At 36.6% G+C, this 17,913-nt stretch overlaps 1 protein-coding gene across 1 annotated transcript in view; it reads right to left on the reverse strand.

Moving 5' to 3' along the window:
* ADAMTS6 (ADAM metallopeptidase with thrombospondin type 1 motif 6) overlaps positions 1 to 17,913 on the reverse strand; it is a 147,230-nt gene that overhangs the window by 29,353 nt on the left and 99,964 nt on the right. Inside the window, exons 14-18 of the mRNA XM_059833778.1 lie at positions 10,551 to 10,653; positions 9,271 to 9,404; positions 7,145 to 7,268; positions 5,844 to 5,924; positions 903 to 1,066 (exon numbers count right to left, since the gene is read on the reverse strand). Of these exons, the coding sequence (XP_059689761.1) occupies positions 903 to 1,066; positions 5,844 to 5,924; positions 7,145 to 7,268; positions 9,271 to 9,404; positions 10,551 to 10,653 (606 nt within the window). The remainder of the gene's footprint in view (positions 1 to 902; positions 1,067 to 5,843; positions 5,925 to 7,144; positions 7,269 to 9,270; positions 9,405 to 10,550; positions 10,654 to 17,913) is intronic.

A 17,913-nucleotide genomic window follows, 5' to 3' on the forward strand; every position in this document is an offset into this window, starting at 1 on the left:
GCAGCAATCTGAAACATCTTAGAGCTACTTCTCATCCCCTTCTACTTTCTGTGATGTTTTGCAGAGGCGTATCTGCATATCTCCATTGGACAAAAGAGCAGAGAACTTTCAGTAAGAAATTCAGTGGCACTGACTGAATGAGAAAAGGCACTATAATCATTGTGGAACTCATTCTGCATGGACTCTCTAGCTTATCCACACCTACAGCAGAAAAACCAGGATTCAGGTGTTTGAAAATGCTGCCTAAAATGTGAATATCCAGGCAACAATCATTCTAGACAGAAAAACATCCCATCTGGCTCAAGCAATCCCTGAATTGCAAATCTGGCAGCAAACGGAATATACTGGGCAAGTATCACTTTGTTCTTATACTCCTCCTCAACATAGCAGAGCAACAGTAGGCTCACTATTGCCTGCTGTCAGACACAGGGTATCAGGATCCTGGTCACATCTTCTGTTACATTCTCATGATTTGTACAATCTGTTCAGAGAAATGTATCTCACAGCAACATACTTTAACACGGGTCAAATCATGATACTCTTGCTGTGGTAAGAGTATACTTGACACTCAGGCTTAAAACCAGGACATCTACAGCACTGTCACAGATACAATATACACCCCGTTTACAATTTTGGCTACCATTATTCTGAAACACATTGAACAGAGATGGGGCATTTTCTATGAGATTTCCTGGGCCTCATCTGACTTTATCCCTGTTTCATCACAATGTTTGCCAGTCAGTTCTGAAAGGCAAGAAAGCTGTGTTAAAACACAAATGCAAAGTCCCAGCTAGGCAAGCGTGTGAAAACACAACTTATTTTGATTTCATTCATGGCCTTGTCTTTTCTCAGAACACAAATACATATTTCATATTTCAGAAATATATTAATTATAACTTTACCATGACTATGAGATTTTCTGAAGTAGGACCTAGTGCTTCCAAAGACTCTGGTTCATCTGTTGGCCTCTTGTAATGGAAAGCTGTTCCAGCAACATCAAACTTTCTTGGCCAGTCAATAGTCCAGGCACCATTAATATAGTAGTCATCCTCTTCAGATTTTAAAGCTTAAAAAAAAATACAAGCCACCTAAAAATTGGAAGCAGCATTTATAATGGAGAAGCCATAGCAAATTAATCTATTAATCTGTTAGATATATGTGAGCTCAACTCAATATCACTATTTTTTCAAGCAATATAAAGCCTTTTCTTTAGCCCTGGTCAAAATATCCCTCATGCAGTTTGACAATATCACCTCTGCAATAATCTTCAATGTGCAGGTACACTTTGCAGATTTCAACATGCAGATGCTACATGGAACAAAACAGAATGCCTCATGCAACTTGCAATTTATCTTCAACACCGAGCCCATGTGCAATGTATGCTGTTCTACAGAAGATATATGTAGATCTCAAATGTATAATCAATTATCAAACTAATCTTTAGATTAAGAAGTTGGGGCATGGGATAGATATCTCAGATAATTTGCAGAGGAAAAAAAGAGAAAGAATATTGAATCTGAAGTATGACGCCAATCAGCTCTTGCTTTGTTGCCTTTGTCCATTGTTTTTTTTTCTTCTTCTTTTTCTTCAAGCATAAATCCAAGATATTTCTACTACCAACCCAAATACTAGCTACTTAATCTGGTAAGACATTTTATTATTCCTAATTTACAGCCTTAAACCATAAAAGTATTGTAAACAAAACATACATTTTCTAGCTAACCAACCAATTAGGCTGGAAAAGTGCATATTACTCAAGTATTTATATTTGATATTTTATCCAAAGTTCCTAAATATGAAACTGACTTTGTACCTTAAAGTGAATATTCTGTTAATTAGATATTGATTTCTTCAGTTGTAAGGTGAATATTCTATTAATTAGATACTGACTTCTTGACTTAAGGTGAAGATTACCAAGTTATTCAGCATTCATATTTACTTTAAATAAAAAATGTTCTTAAAGGCAAAATGATGGTTGAAAATACATGATCAAACAGCCATGTCATTTTTTGTTGAGACAAATAACTGACTTTACTACACAGGGAACAAACTCATATCACAATCATAAGGAATAAGACAAGTTACAATCAAGGTTTATTCTCAACTACGTCTGTGTGGGCAGACGGTTTACCTTAAACAGTTACAGAAAATGTCTCAATGATGCTCAAATTTTCTAAAACAGATCACAGAGCATTCATATGAGCAGGAGACAGTTGGAGAGGCAGTAATGTTCTGTTCGTGACAGCCATATTCAGCAGGTATTAGTAACCATTTCCATCAGCACCATAAGGTCTGAAAAGGAATGTCCTTCCACAGCATAAATCTTATTCCATTGAATTCCCTGGATTTACTCTGGAAACATTCATGTGCTTTGAGTGAAGAAACTAGCTCTGACACATTCACTTATCTGGAATTCTCAAAGTAATTCAGATTCCTTATTGTCTATATAGGTTATGTAGTACAGAAGGAGATGGTAAAAAAGTGAGTATAGGAGAACAACAGAAATTGCAAGCAGTACTGTACTAAACAAAAGGAACAGTACTTCACTATTTATCTATTTTATACAGGTATATGAAATAACTGTTAGAGCTGAACATCAGTATTTTGTTTTATCAGCAGTCCTATTTCCACATAGCCAAAATTTCTATCCGTCCTGCTTTTACAAAATCTAGCTTAATTAAAAGAAGGTCACAAGGTTTCCCAAAGCTACTGAGACATATTAAAGTCTATCCCGGTGTGCCACTCAATACCAAACATTTTCTTGTCAGTACGTCTAGTATCTACTAAAAGCAAATGATGAAGTGAATTCTTCATTTACATTATTTGAGACATATGAACAACAACAAATGAGAAATATAAATGTGCACAAGAGAACAAATGTTCTCATAAATGTTTACATAATTAATAATTCTGAAATTATATGCTATCATTTGTATGTATGCTATATGCACTTAAACTAACATATAACCAGAAGCAAAGCACTTCATTTTTTACCTACCTGACTGCCAAAGAAAAATGCATTTGCATTCTGTAAATAGGTTTACCTAATGTCAGTTGTTACGCATAAGTGAAGGCCATACAGTTGTGAATAGCATTCCAGTAATATAATTACATGACAATGATGATGCAGTGTCATAATACTATTAACATGTGAGACAGAAGGAACAAGTTAATGTCCTAATTAAATAATTTATGAGAACTTGAGAATGCAGGAAGCCCACAGAAAATTAGTACACAACACCCTGTTGCATAAGGGGAATATAAGGGAAGGTAACAGCATTACTAAACACGTTTTTTCAGCAGCTCTGAAAACAGGCAATTTTGTTGTTGCTGGATTATTTGTTGGACAGATCAGTTTAAAATACTGAATTATTTAAGCAGCTGCAGAAACGTGCTTTTGCTGTCACAACACGAGGAGCAATATTGGTGCAGAAATGATCAGCCAGAGACAGGAGAAGGGAGGACAGGTGCTGATTGAGCTAACTGAATTGCCAAATGTTTAACTGCAGTCTAAATTTGAGGCCATGACTTGCAAAAGAACCAGATCTTAGTTTAAGGAACTGTAGAATGTTTGCTGCAAGGTAGTTTAAATGCCTGCTAACTGAAATGAACAGAGCAGAAACTTTGAAGCCAGTGTGACAGCTACAGAGGAAGAGGGGTTTATTTTTTCCTTTTTTTGTATACTGCCAAATGGAAAAATTGATTACTTAGACCGTGGTCATGTATTTGGCAGCAGTGCACATAAAACAAAATATAGTAATATGTGCAAATGGTTATTTTCAGCTGAATCAGTTGTCTAATCTGGTTCATGGTGTGGCCACACAAACAGGTGTTGTGGAAAAACAGAGGGAACTTCACAAAGGCAGGGAAGGAGCTGTGAAGCTGACACTGCCAGGAAACAAATAACCATAAAACAATACCCTTGAGTTATGTATTCTAACATAATAAACTCATTTTTAACTATCATTGTGCTTGTATAGTTCTTTTAAGGGAGCAGACAAATTAGAAGCCTTCCTTTCCCCAGAAACTGGTGATCCTAAAATAGTGATCCGGTTCACACTCACAGACCAAAACATGCCATCACAAAATGAAATGATCCCTGCAACTTAGTAACAGTATCTTTCATTAGGATATAATGGCACCTTTGAAAGTTGAAAACACAAGAAACTAGCGAAGGACAGGAATCCCCCATTTGTGTAGTCAGGGCTTCTATGGCATGGAGCAAGGTAGTGAGGTGAGAGCCTGAAACTCAGGAAACCCCTTGAAATTGTGACAAGCTCATGAAAAAAGTGTTTATGTACTAGTTTACATTTTTAGATCTGTGGCCAGATTAAATAGCAATGTGTCCGTATTTTTTATTTAAGCCAAAAAATTTACATTTTTCATCCATTTTATACAGATGGTGCCAATCTAAATGCTTTTCCAAATCACTTTCCTCTGCTTATAGAATAGAGGAATAACAAACGTAATTGTTTGTTAAGCTAAGAGTCGTCTTCTTTGTTCTGGTTTTCAGCTGCCCATGGAATAGTTCTGAGCAGAAAACGACCACGATAGGATGCACTGTATGCCTCTCTACCACCACTTTTGTTTGAAATGTCAGTATAGGATATATGAGCAACCTTACCTGCAGTATATTTTGACATGGGGGAGGGGCCATGGGGATTGTGATGCTGAAGGAATAATAAGCACTCTACTGCTGGAGTAGTGCTGTTATTATTTCTGCAGAATGGAGGGAGATTGATTATCTGCTGAATTACAGAAGGGTGGGGGCAGGCAGAAAGTGAAGTAGGCATCCAACAGTAAAAGGTACCATTATTATCAACATAATCGATTTAGGAATTAATGCACCTAGGAGGATAACTGCCCTTCTAACTCACACTTACAGGCATCATAAACCTTTCCAACATGTTAGTGTTATATATATTAACGACATGGAGTACAGACTGACAAAAGCAGCCTTGTCAGCTGCTGTTCAGCCTAAACAGGTAATAGCTTTTGGTTGTGTTAATCTGTTAGTTCACTGTACAACTAAGCAGCTCTCTGATTTATTTTTGATTAAGCAATGGGTGTTCTTGCACTACTGTGAGCTGACTACTACGCAAATCACGGTACAGAGACTTTCAGAAATGCATGTTGTCTTGAGTTTGACAAAGCCAGATTTGTACATATCAGTATTAAAAAAACAGAAAGTAAATTTAACACAGACTTAAAAGAAAGGAATAATAATCTGGGAATTTGAATTTCATTCTGTGCTTTATAACAGGCTTCCTGAAAGATCTCAATTAAGCACCCAGTTTTTCTGCACCTCATTTTCCTTATCTCTAAACCAGGGATGGCACCTAGTCCTTTCAACACAGAAACACTGAGGAATTAATACATTAAATTGCCTTAAGATAAGGAGACAGTATTGTTAGCATTTAAGGAACTATGGCTGTTGATGGATAATCATTCCAAGAATAAAATCGCGTTTTAAAACAGTATAATCCCCCAAGATCAGAGACTTCCCAGATGGAAGACTCTACCTCAGACTGAGACAGTAGATCATTTGAGTGTTCCTCATCCACTTCAGCTCAAGTCTGACACTGTAACTATACTGAAGTTGACCTGATTTTACACCAAGTGGACAAGCGGGAATCACATTATATATTTCATTAGTTCCATTCAAGAGAATACATCCTAACCAACTGCTGCAAATGTCTGATCACAACCTAATATTAACAGCTAACAATTCCCTCTGCTGCTTCTACTATGTGAATGGTTTGGCCAAAGCAGAAAAATGTACCTTCAAATCACAACATAAACTCTGACTTAATAACAGTCTGCTATTTAAACCATGCTCTTACCAATATAGTTCTTTGACATTGCCACTTCTCTTATTTCAATGTGCACAGAACCTCTTGGAATTTGAATCACTTCCATATATCCTATAAGACAAAGGTAAATTTTATTTGTTGTTATTTATGTTAATCAATATTAGTCATGAAACTAACCATTAATAAAGTATTTACTACTAAAAATTAGTATGAGATAGGGGATTCAAATGTACTTGAACATTCTCTTTCACATGACATAAAGGAAAACTCATTAAATTTCATACAAAAATTTGAAAGTGATAGCAAGAACTTACCATGTAGTCAGGAATTCCATTTTAAGTGCTGATAAAGTCTTTTCAACAGTGTATCACAAGTAATTACCGTATAAAATTACCTTAGGATCATAGGATAATTCAGGTTGGAGAGGACCTCGGACATTTAGTCCAGCTTCCTGCTACAAGGAGGGTCAGCTAGGAGATCAGACCAAGTTACTCAGTGCTTTATCCTGTTGGGTCATGAAAAATTCCAAATATGGAACCTTTCTGGGCAACCTGATCCACTACTGGACTGCCTTCCTGGGGAAAAAGTTCTACCTGCCATTCAGTCAGCACCTGTCTTGTTTCAGTTTATAGCCATTGTCTCTTCTCCCACCATGTACCCACCACTGTGATGAGCCTGGCTCTGTCTTCCCCATAACCTCCTCACAGGTATTGGAAGGCTGACACTAGATCCCCCCAAACCTCCTCTTCTCAAGGCTAAATAACCCCAGTTCTCTCAGCCTCTCCTCACAGAGGGGCAAGCGCTCCAGACCCCAATAATTTCAGTGGTCCCTCACTGAACTGAACTCATTCCAGTGCATCAATCCTTTTCCTGTATTCGGGAGCCCAAAACTGATAACACTAAGATCGCAACACTAATATTGTCCTTTCTGAGCTAAGCTTTAAAGTAATTGCCCATATACATTTCCTGAATTCTTAATAAGATGAACTTAAGAGACATTTCTGGATTCTTTCTATTATAAAATTCCATGTATGACTAAGTATCAGATTCTACTATACACATTAAAATCATACACAACATTACTCTTACTATACCACCGTAGCTAAATAATAAAAAATCCCCCACCCACTTCTTTTTAAGTGCATTAAAGACAATGAGAACTAAGAATTCAATAAGGAAACATATTGTTGTATTTGATATATATCCAAAGGCAAAAGGAGTCAAAGAGAATGACCAGCAGCAATACCATGCTGGAAATCAATGCAGCACTGTTATTTGCTAAACAGTCATCTAAATGCATTGTGCAACAGAATGGACATATATGTGCATACCTCCTCTGGGCAATGAATCATTGAAGAAACCTTCAATGGCTTCACATGTACTCCCATCTCCTCCACAAACACGGCATCTATCTTCCTTAGCATCAGACCCCAAAATATTATCACAACCTACATGCTGAGAACAGATAAGAACAAATATTTTAACAGGATGTTGGTCTTGCACCACTATCGTCACAGTTTATCTTGAAGTGTTTCTCTCAAGTTTGAGATACTCAGTTCTTCTTTTTATCTACTCTGTTTTTGATAGCTGTCTGTTACCATAAGCGGGTTTTCACTTACCAGAGAAAGAAAATAAAAAAGACAACAATCCACATTTTGGGCTGTTACCAAATCTTGATTAGTAAGTACTTTGTATTTCTACTATGACTTTCAGGAAGGGATCCCACAGCTTTTTACAAACAACATAATTATTACAGTTATCAATAAATGATTAGTGATGTTTTTATTTAATATTACAACAGCTAACTGTGTTCCATCTATATTCCTTTGTTAAAGTAAACATTTGCTGTGTGCTCCTTAAACATCTATGCAGCACAAATAGTATTATTGTTTCCAAAGGCATTTACAGCTTCATAGACCATATTTCCACATCCTCCAGGCAAAACTTGCAATTATTTTCTTAAGTGTGAATGTAAAGTGTAAATGATTTCACTGCAGGAACAAATACAGAATGAAAAGTAGCGAAAGGCTGAATTAGCTGCTGTATTAGATAAGATTCAAAAGCCTTGGAAAAAAGAGGTGTCTGTAACGGATCATAAAAAGTACGTTACATTTCTGATTATCTACTCAAGAAATCTGTGTACAGTGAACAATGATTAACTCCCTATAACTTACTGATTCAACCTAATAGGGTTGAAATGCTAATGAAAAGAGACAGCTGGATCCTTACAAACACCCCAGAAAATAAGAGAGAATGAACAAGTAAGATGTAAACAGAATGAACATTGCAGCTTGCCATTTTTTTCTGGGATTTATACAAAAAAGGAGGCAGCTACATAACTTTTTTTACTGTCTAGCAATATTATCTACCATTTTGTAAACAGGTAATACCTAGATCATAAGAGAAATTAAAATACTCTAAATAATCAACAAAATAATATTATTCTAACCATTTACATTTCAACTTTCTGATTCACCAAGAAGACAGAGGCCCAACTTTATTACAAAGCTCATTCTCAACTTGAGATTTAGTCTGATTATTAGTTTAAAAAGATTTCTCGAAACTACTAAAATCTTATGTATAAAGTACACCAGAATTCCACAGGTTATTTCTTGTGGTTTTGTTTTTGTTAGTTTACCAATACATGGCAAATGCTTTTGATCTCATCATGTTATTCAATAAACATATATCTTCAGGCCTCCATTTAGCAAAGAACTTAAGCATCAGGTTAAGCTTTAGTTATGTTAGTGGTTTCAGTGAAATCAAATAGTTTTTAGAGTCGCCAGCACTGGTCAGACATCTAGACTTAAGTACATAATTAAATGCTTTGCTAAACTGAAGAAGCAGTGAGATATATAACCAAAAATATGGCACAGACCTCCAATTCTATTCAAATTAATGTAATGCAGTTCTATAGGAATCTTGGAAGATAATCAGATTTTCAGTAAAAGGCAAATATTTGCATCATTATACACTGTTTCTTAGAACTACAGAACAACAGTGACAACTTTCTGTTTCAATTACAATAATAGCAGAATTAGTTGCAAAAGGATGAACTAGTTAGAGAGAAACAGATTAATATGTTCACATTTACTGTTTTTCAGCCAGAGTGGTGTTCTAATTGGAATGATGGAACAATCCTTGGAACAGTGCAAGGAATCTGTTCATCTCCTATTGCCCTTTCCACCAATTCTTCAACAGAAACCACAAAGCAAGAAAAAAGAATACAAAATGAAGGATTCTAGGAATGTCTGTGAGAAGCTACCGAAAACCAAATGATTTATCTAATTTATGCAAAACCTATTTTATCTTTTTCTCTCAATCTTACTCTTTCATTAACAACTTGACTTGTCAACACTCTCGTTTCATGTAAGTAACAAGCAAGTACGATATATAAATGTAGGAGATAGCAGACACAACAAAGTAATCCATAAGTACTTTATAAAACATTTGTAACCTTGCATTCTCCATTGATACAGATATCCAGTGAATCAGCATTGCACTGAGTCCCATCTATTACTGCAGGAGCACGTTCAGTGTAAAAATTATAACCTTCAGCCAAGCAGTTTAATGCACATGGTTTAACCCCACCTGGACAACAAAAACGAATGAAAAAAAACCCGACAGAGATCTTGAAAAGTTAACAATTAGTTAAAATTATATATGCATAAACATACCTGAAATTTATAATCTTATCTCACACCTAACACATATAATGTATACACTTTACTTAACTTCCCTTTCATGATTTCTCTACTTGACTCTTCTTTCTTGCAAAAAAGATTATTTCGCATACTAAGATATGGCAAGGTTGGTGGGCTCCATACTAATTCCATTATGTTAATACAACCCTAATGATTATTGAACAATTTAAAACAGTAAGGATACCATTTCACCATTTGAAAAACAAAAATAACAAAAGAATATAGTGCTAGAAGTATATCAGGGTAAATTTCAAAACCAAGATCAGACTATTTCAACTAGGAATTTAATCCTATTGAATTACATTACAACTTAGACCATGTGATCATAATGATTGTTTTTAGGCTTTTAATCCAAAAAACTAAGAGTAAAACCATTCAAGTTAATAAAATACAAAAACACAAGGGGGAACATGGGCTTAATCACTCTAGGTTTAGAACAGGAAAAAACAAAATAGTAAAAGGGCAGCCTACAAACTTTGAACAACAGAAACATAACTAAACTTGATTAAACTGTCTCAAAGAGAAAAAGAAGTTAGAACCCTCTTCCCTGCTGCAGAATACCCTTCTATTGCACAGTGCAATTATTTATAATTCAATTATTAAAGTAGTCTTTAGAGACTTTTATAAATGCTTTTACTTCTTTCTCCTTTTCCTAATATTCTAACCTTAAGAAAGGAGAATTTATTGTGAGATTGTATGATATCAAACTCATAACTGTAGCATGAAAGGCACTCATGGATCACCTATGAAATCTGTAATTCTGTTGCAACTGCAGGTGGAAAAGGGCTTCATATTTTTAAAGTGGAGTCCCTACAATGATGCTCACTCCCCTTTACAGTAAAACAAAACTCTACCAGAATAGAGATGGCTCTTCTGCAACATTTTCAGCAATTGACAAAAGTACAAGTTTATCAAACTTAGCTCATTATATTCTAATCAAAATGTTCTACTTACAAACATTACTCTCTATATAACATTTATATAATTTTGAAGACCTCACATAGGATAACATTTTTGCAAAGCTAACTATTACCTCCAGTGTAGGGTTTCCAGTTATAATACTTTCCCCGGAAAGGCATATTGTCAAAATCTGCACATTGCTTTTCTCGAAAATCACGGGCCCCTGAAGGACATGGCTAAAATAATAAAGACAAAAAAAGGTTAATTTCTTCCAAACATCAACGTAAAAGGAAATGCTTATATGGTTATATTGCAAACATAATCATGCAAGAGACTAGGAGGTGGTTCCGTGCTTTATCTTGCAGCTCTGATTCTGAAACTTGCTTTATTGCTTTACAGTTGAAGTGTCTATTCTGCAATCTTAACCTGGCATGAAGTAACTGAAGTAGTTTAAACAAAGGTAAGTGTTATGTAACAGTTTCCATGAAACTGGACAATTAGAACCACGCCAAGCTATGCTTCATAGTAAATCCATCAGCTACCTCCTTATACACACACATTAAAAACAGCTGAAAAAATTAAAACAAAATCATTTTGGTCAGAGCTGTAGGCTCAGTTATACTGTACTAAGCAGCTGTACTAAGACATGTTATTAAGATATCAAGAAAAAAATTAAAACACTTTCTAGAGAGCCATATCACTTCTGCTTACTCGAAGCTTTAACAAAAGCATTGTGTTAAGGCTGAGAATGAGAACAGGTATGATGTTTGGCTCTGATTTTTACCAGTCTCCAAGCATGAAGAAATATAAATGGCTATAATTTAAATTTTCATTACTTCCCACTACCAATTACAAAACTGTAAAGTATCTTTTTAACTTGGAATAAGGGTAGATGTAAGTGAAATTCATCTCAAAAAGAATTATAGGAGAAACAGAATTCTTTGCTATTTCTCACATTTTTCATTAGCAGGTTCAAAATAATAATGACAATTAATCTTGAATACACCCAGAATTAAGATAGCACATTAAACATTGTTATCAATGTTTAAGTACCTGCTGAAATTGCAAGCGTCATCAGACAAAGTATCTGAAATGCAGATTAATATAATTTTTAGACTGAAAGAGAAAAGAATTTGTTTCATAGAAATCAGAGATGTTAATAAATATTACTATTGTATGAGCAACAGGAGAGTCCATTTTATGGCAGTTTTACTTGTCTTCCTATGTATCTAAGCCAGTTAGCACTGTTCAGGAATCTGAAATGCATTCAAGTAAAAGGGTGTCTATAAACACGGATGATAAAAATTTATTGCACAATGCAAATATTAACGTAATAATTATGATTCTCATCATACATTAATCAAGCTTTTGTAACAGCCAACCCATTGCAATAGGATTCAGAAACTAGAAAATTTATTGCTGGTTTTGATGCTGTTGCGATATAAATTGAAGTAGTAGACATTAGACAGTATTTAAATTTTAAATTTTCTCTATAAAACACTCTATTATCTCCTTCTAGTTAAAAATACACCTTTGAATATAATATTTACTGGTGAAAAAAACCCCTAGTGTAACTACTTTAATTTAACAATCCTTCAGATGATACCAGCGAGAATAAAAAATAACTATGTAAATAAAATAATATTTTTTTAAAAGTTTTTTTAATAGTAACACAAATTAAATCTGCCTCTTTGCATCATATTCTCTATGCAGTAAAAGGATCAATGCTTGAGTCCAAATCTCTCTGATACTGGTCACTACACCCTATTCTTCAGTCTCACTTGCTTAGGTACAAATTTAGATGACTAGTATTTTAACTGCACCAAGTTCCCCTTACAAGTTAATTAAATCACCCCCCCAAATGAAATCCTTTTTTTAAATAGTTATACTAAGACAAAACAATAAAATACAAAGATTAGTAAAGAAGGATCAAGACTTCCGTAGTTATACTCTTAAAAAAAATTCTCACAATCTGATCTTTGAGATGTAGTCTTACTTGTCTTGTTTGATAGTGATCTTGGATGTACTTTGAGGCAACAACATCACTTCATAAGCAATCTGGATAATGGGGAAGAGCATACCCTCAACAAGTTCGCTGATAACACAAAACAGGGAGGAGTGGTTGATACACCAGAGGGTTGTGCTGCCACCCAGAGGGACCTTGACAGGCTGGAAAAATGGGCCCATGGGAACCTCATAAAGTTCAACACTGAGAAGTGCAAAGTCCTGCACCTGGGGAGGAACAACCCCATGTCCCAATACATGCTGGGGGCCAACAAGCTAGAAAGCAGCTTTGCAGAAAAGGCCCTGGGAGCCCTGGTGGACACCAAGTTGAACATCAGCCAGCAATGTGCTCTTTGGCAAAGAAGGCTAATGGTAGCCTGGGCTGCAATAGGAGTGTCAACAGCAAGTCTAGAGAGGTGATCCTTCCCCTCTACTCAGCACTGGTGAGGTCACACCTACAGTACTGTGTTCAGTTCTGGGCTCCTCAGTACAAGAGAGACATGGCCATACTGGAGAGTCTAATGAAGAGCCACGAAGGGCCTGGAGCATCTCTCATGTGAGGAATGGCTGAGAGACCTGGGACTGTTCAGCCTGGAGAAGAGAAGGCACGGAGGAGAACTCATCAATATATACACATATTTGAAGGAAGAGTGTAAAAAGGATGGAGCCAGGCTCTTGCCAGTGGTGCCCAGTGATGGGACCAGAGGCAATGGGCACAAATGGAAACACAGACTCCTCCTGAAAATCATGAAACATTTTTTTACTGTGAGAGTGACCAAGCACTTGTACAGGTTGTCCAAAGAGGTGGTGGAATCTCCTCCTTGGAGATACTCAAAGGCCATCTGGACATGGTCCTGGGCAACCTGTTTGAGGTTTGAGCAAGAGGGGCTGTACAAGATGATGTCCAGAGGTCCCCTTGTAAGCAAAGCAGTGTCTTTCTTTAACCCTATTAAACATCAATTCAGTTTTTGCCACAGTTAAAAACTGCTAAGAAAGATCACTGTTTGTATCCTCTTTTCTTCTTGAACACAGCTCTGGCAGTCTGACAGAAAACCAGCTACACACAAGTATGTACAGCCTGCAATCTCACTGCTGACAAGAACAGTGGACAAGGCTGAGAATACCTGGGAGCAGCGAAAGGAACTGTGGGAGCAAAGCCCCTCATACAATGTTCCTGCTTTCTTGATATTTTGTATGGTTTTGGTAGTCCTGCAGATTAAATCCTGGTTTCCTACACTGCAAGTATTGTTAAATTAATCTCACAAACTAATATACCAATTATATCAAAGCTTTTAAATAACCCGGTGTCTTTGGCTCTAAAAACACAAATCTGGCAATCCACAGGCAGATTTGGTGACATTCATAATAAAGTAAGTTTCCATTTTAGTGGCAAAGTCCTCTCAGTGAATACTGAGAAATGCTAGCCCTCATCTCAGGGTCTTGCTTTTTGTCCAAATCAATAGTTTGAATCCAGCTTTCAGATTGATTCAGTAAAGTTTTCAGGCAGTCCTGAAGACTTAAGTTACCAAATGATAACCTGAAATCTGAAGCATAAAATGCAACTTGTAAATTTGTTGTTGCTGCATAATTTTCCTATCTTTTTTGGTATCTCATCAATACTTCACAGGAAGTGAAACTAAAGGCTGTGACCTCAAGAAATGCATTCAAAATCGTGCTTGACAAACCTGGTCCATGACAAAGTAACCTGCTCAGCTGATGTGGGGCAAGCAGTAGACATTGACTACCTGATTTCTCCAAGGCTTTCAATACGGTTTCCCACAGCCTCCTCCTAGAGAAACTGATGTGTTATGGTCTAGACAAGCAGTCTGTGTGGTGGGTGGGGAACTGGCTGACAGGCTGCACCCAGAGGGTGCTCCTTTTCAAACTGGCAACCTGTCACCAGTGGGGTCCCCTGGGGATCGATACCGGGCCAACGCTCTTCAATATCTATCTTCATAAGTGATATGCATGAGGGGATCAAGTGTAACCTGATGAAGTTTGCTGATGATACCAAACTGAGTGGTGAAGCGGACACTTCGCAAGGGAGAGCCACCCTGCAGGAAATCCTGGATGGGCTGGAAGAGTGGGCTCACAAGAACCTTATGAAGTTCAACAAGGATAAATGTAAGGTCTTGCACCTGGGAAAACAAAATCCAGGAGTGCAGCACAGGCTGGGATCTACCCGTCCATGGAACAGCTCCGTGGAAAGGGACCTGGGGGTCCTGGTGGACAATAAGCTCAATATGAGCAAACAGCGTGCTGCTGCGGCAAAGAAAGCCAACAGGATGCTAGGTGGCATCAACAAGGGCATCACCAGCAGAGATAAAGAAGTCACTATCCCACTCTACTCAGCAGTTGTCAGGCCACACCTGGAACACTGTCTTCAGTTTTGCTCCCCGCTCTACAAAAAGATGGGGACAGGCTCGAGCGGGTCCAGAGCAGGGCCATAAAGATGATCAAAGGACTGGGAAGCCTACCATGTGAAGAAAGGCTGAGAGAACTGCATTTGTTCAGCCTTGAGAAAAGAAGCCTTAGGGGAGACCTTATCACCATGTTCCAGTATTTAAAGGGTGGCTACAAAGAAGATGGAGACTCCCATTTTACAAGCAGTCACATGGAAAAGGGAAAAGGAGAAAAAGGGATAATGGGTACAAGTTATTCCTGGGGATATTCTGACTGGACACAAGAGGAAAATTTTTCACAATGAGAACAATCAGCTATTGGAATAATCTCCCCAGGGAAGTGGTGGATTCCCCAACACTGGGCACTTCAAGCATTCGGCTGGACAGGGTGCTGGGCCATCTTGTCTAGACTTTGCTTTTGCCAAGAAAGCTTGGACCACATGATCTTTGAGGTCCCTTCCAACATGGTAGTCTGTGATTCTACAAAAATCATGGGTATAGAAATGCAAAAGCATTGCTGCAAGGTAAACTACAATATGCATTTACAAATGTTGGCTCTTTGGCACTGTCTCTTCGTGTAGGTACTCTATTGTCAAAGTAAATGTGCAAATGTTCTCTTTATTGGGTAAGATATTTCACTTTTTTCATGCAGTTACAGTACATGGATAACTCTTGTCAAGCAACAGGCTGCTTGTATTTCCCAATGCTCTTTTAGGAGACTAAATCATGAGGCAGGAATCTAACAAATGTATAAGCACTTAAAATCAGGTCTGAAGAAGGTCCTGAGAAGAAGATGATGAAATAATGAAAATTTTGAGTTAAAAAAAGCGTTGACTTTAATAAGGACATAAAAAATTTTAAGACTTAAGCAAAAATAAATCATCTAAAGAGCGTTAACAGATCATTGAACCTACATTGACATGACACCAAACATCTTATCTCACAGAAATCTGTTTATCTTGGAGCTTAAAGTCAGGTAGACTTCACTGTGTGAAATCATTGCCTTTCCTATTAACAAAGGGCTATACTACACCTCACAGAAGATGAGAAACACAGCCAGAAGGGTGACAGTTGAAATGCAGGTACTGTTCCAAGATGCAGCTCCTCACATAAATATATTTTTAAAAGGCTTGAAAATATTAAAATTATGAAAGCAACAAACAGTATCTCTGAATGTATGTATAATGGAAGGAAGCAACAAAAACCATTAGCTTACATTCTATTAAGAGAAAAGACTGAAGAACAAGAATCTTTTAAAGGTATGTATACATACATACTTTTATATAGATAAACCCTCACAGAACTTGTAAGCAAAACATGTTTCTTATCGTATATAAAAAATTAGAAGGCTTTTATAGTTTTAGATGTATATCAAATTAAGCTTCACATCCTATATTTAAATCAGATGATTATTTACTTTATGTAATTATGTGCCTTGCAATTCTATTAGCATTTGTTTGGGGTTTTTTAAAGATTAAAAATACTTTGGTTGGAAAAATATATTTTTCTTAGAGATAGTGTGGTTGGTGATAGAAAATAAGTTTCTGATGAGTGTATTCTTTCTACAACCCTTTTGTTTCAAGAATTCATTAACTAATGTTCTTTTCTGCTGATCTCAATGTTTCCATTAGTAGATGCCTTTTGAATTAAGAAGTCATACATGGCTTTGGAAGCGTTTGATGAGAAATAAGCCTAGCAGGAGTGTGTGTGCTGTTTCCAAAGAATTAAAATGGTGAAAAGAAAGGGCAACAGAACTAACTTATCTCTGAAAGAAAAATGAAGTCAAAATGAGGTTTTTTGGTTTATGAATAGTAGGAGCTTTAGGGAGTTCTACATTGAAAATTACACATGGGCAATGAATGTTGACACTGCAAAATAAACTTCAACAGAAAAGATGTAAAACCAACACATTTTTCATAAAAACAATGACAGATTTTCATGCTCTTAACACTTACATTAATCAAACATACCATTGTATTAAAAATGTCAAGCAGTAAGGACTATCATTAATCTTGAAACAAAATCTTCTAGTCTCAGCAGTTCTTAGTTATGTAGAACCCTAAATATTACTATAAAAGAAATAGACTACAATTGTCAAAACCATTAAGGCAGTAAATTTAAACTCCTGTAAGTACCAATACGTTTATGCACTTGAAAACCATACCCAAAAAATATGCTAAAAAAATTATTCACAGTCAAACTGTAAGAATGGCATTTCCAAATTGCCTGGCCTGAGTCTGCAATTGTTCAAGATTTGTTTTTAAGATCTAGACAATGAAATAGGAAGTTTCCTTTTCAATATTTTGTTTAAATTATTGATTGAAATCTGAGTATAGGTAGGGAACAAACACTTTGGAATAGAAGACTATAATTTTAAAAGATTTTGATAAATTGGAGCAGTGGTTTGAAATAAAGCAATGGACACAAATTACCACACTTGAGTAGGAACAATCAACTGTGCAAGAACAAGCTGAGGAATGACTTCTAAACAGCAGCTCTTAAGAAAGGGATTTGGGCATTACGGATCAACACAGACTAAATAAATATTGTCATTCCTGCAACAAAAATGAACACACCACTGAAATTAATAAACAGAATCCCACCACCAAGATGACAGACTAAGTTCAAAGTTATAATTACCTCTGACAGGCCTCAGGTAGAATCCTGTGGAGAGGTTTGGGCACCACATTTTAAGAAGATGTGTGCTACTGGGATCCCAAAGGCTATTAACAAAGAGACTGTCTAGTGTAAAGAAGACTAAGAAGAGACATGATAGTAGTCTGCAAACACAGGAAAGGCTCCCCATAGAGGGAATATTATCAGCTCTCTTCTCACTGCAGAAAGACTAAATAAGGGTCTTAAAGGATGGGAAAACATAACACTGTATTTTATGAAAACTGTCATGACTGTAAGGATATTGAAGAATCCTATGATATCCCCCAGACTGGAGGTATTTCAAAACAGGTCAGCTGTCTAACCATCCATTAAGAACGGTTTGACAGTTGATTCTGCCTTTGAGCCAGGGAATAGCCTGAATGGCCTCCTCAGATACTTTCTAGGTGTTCCTTCTGTGACCCTATAAGCTTCCTC

The sequence above is a fragment of the Gavia stellata genome, chromosome Z (assembly GCF_030936135.1).
Source record: "Gavia stellata isolate bGavSte3 chromosome Z, bGavSte3.hap2, whole genome shotgun sequence".
NCBI classification, from domain to species: Eukaryota; Metazoa; Chordata; class Aves; order Gaviiformes; family Gaviidae; genus Gavia; species Gavia stellata.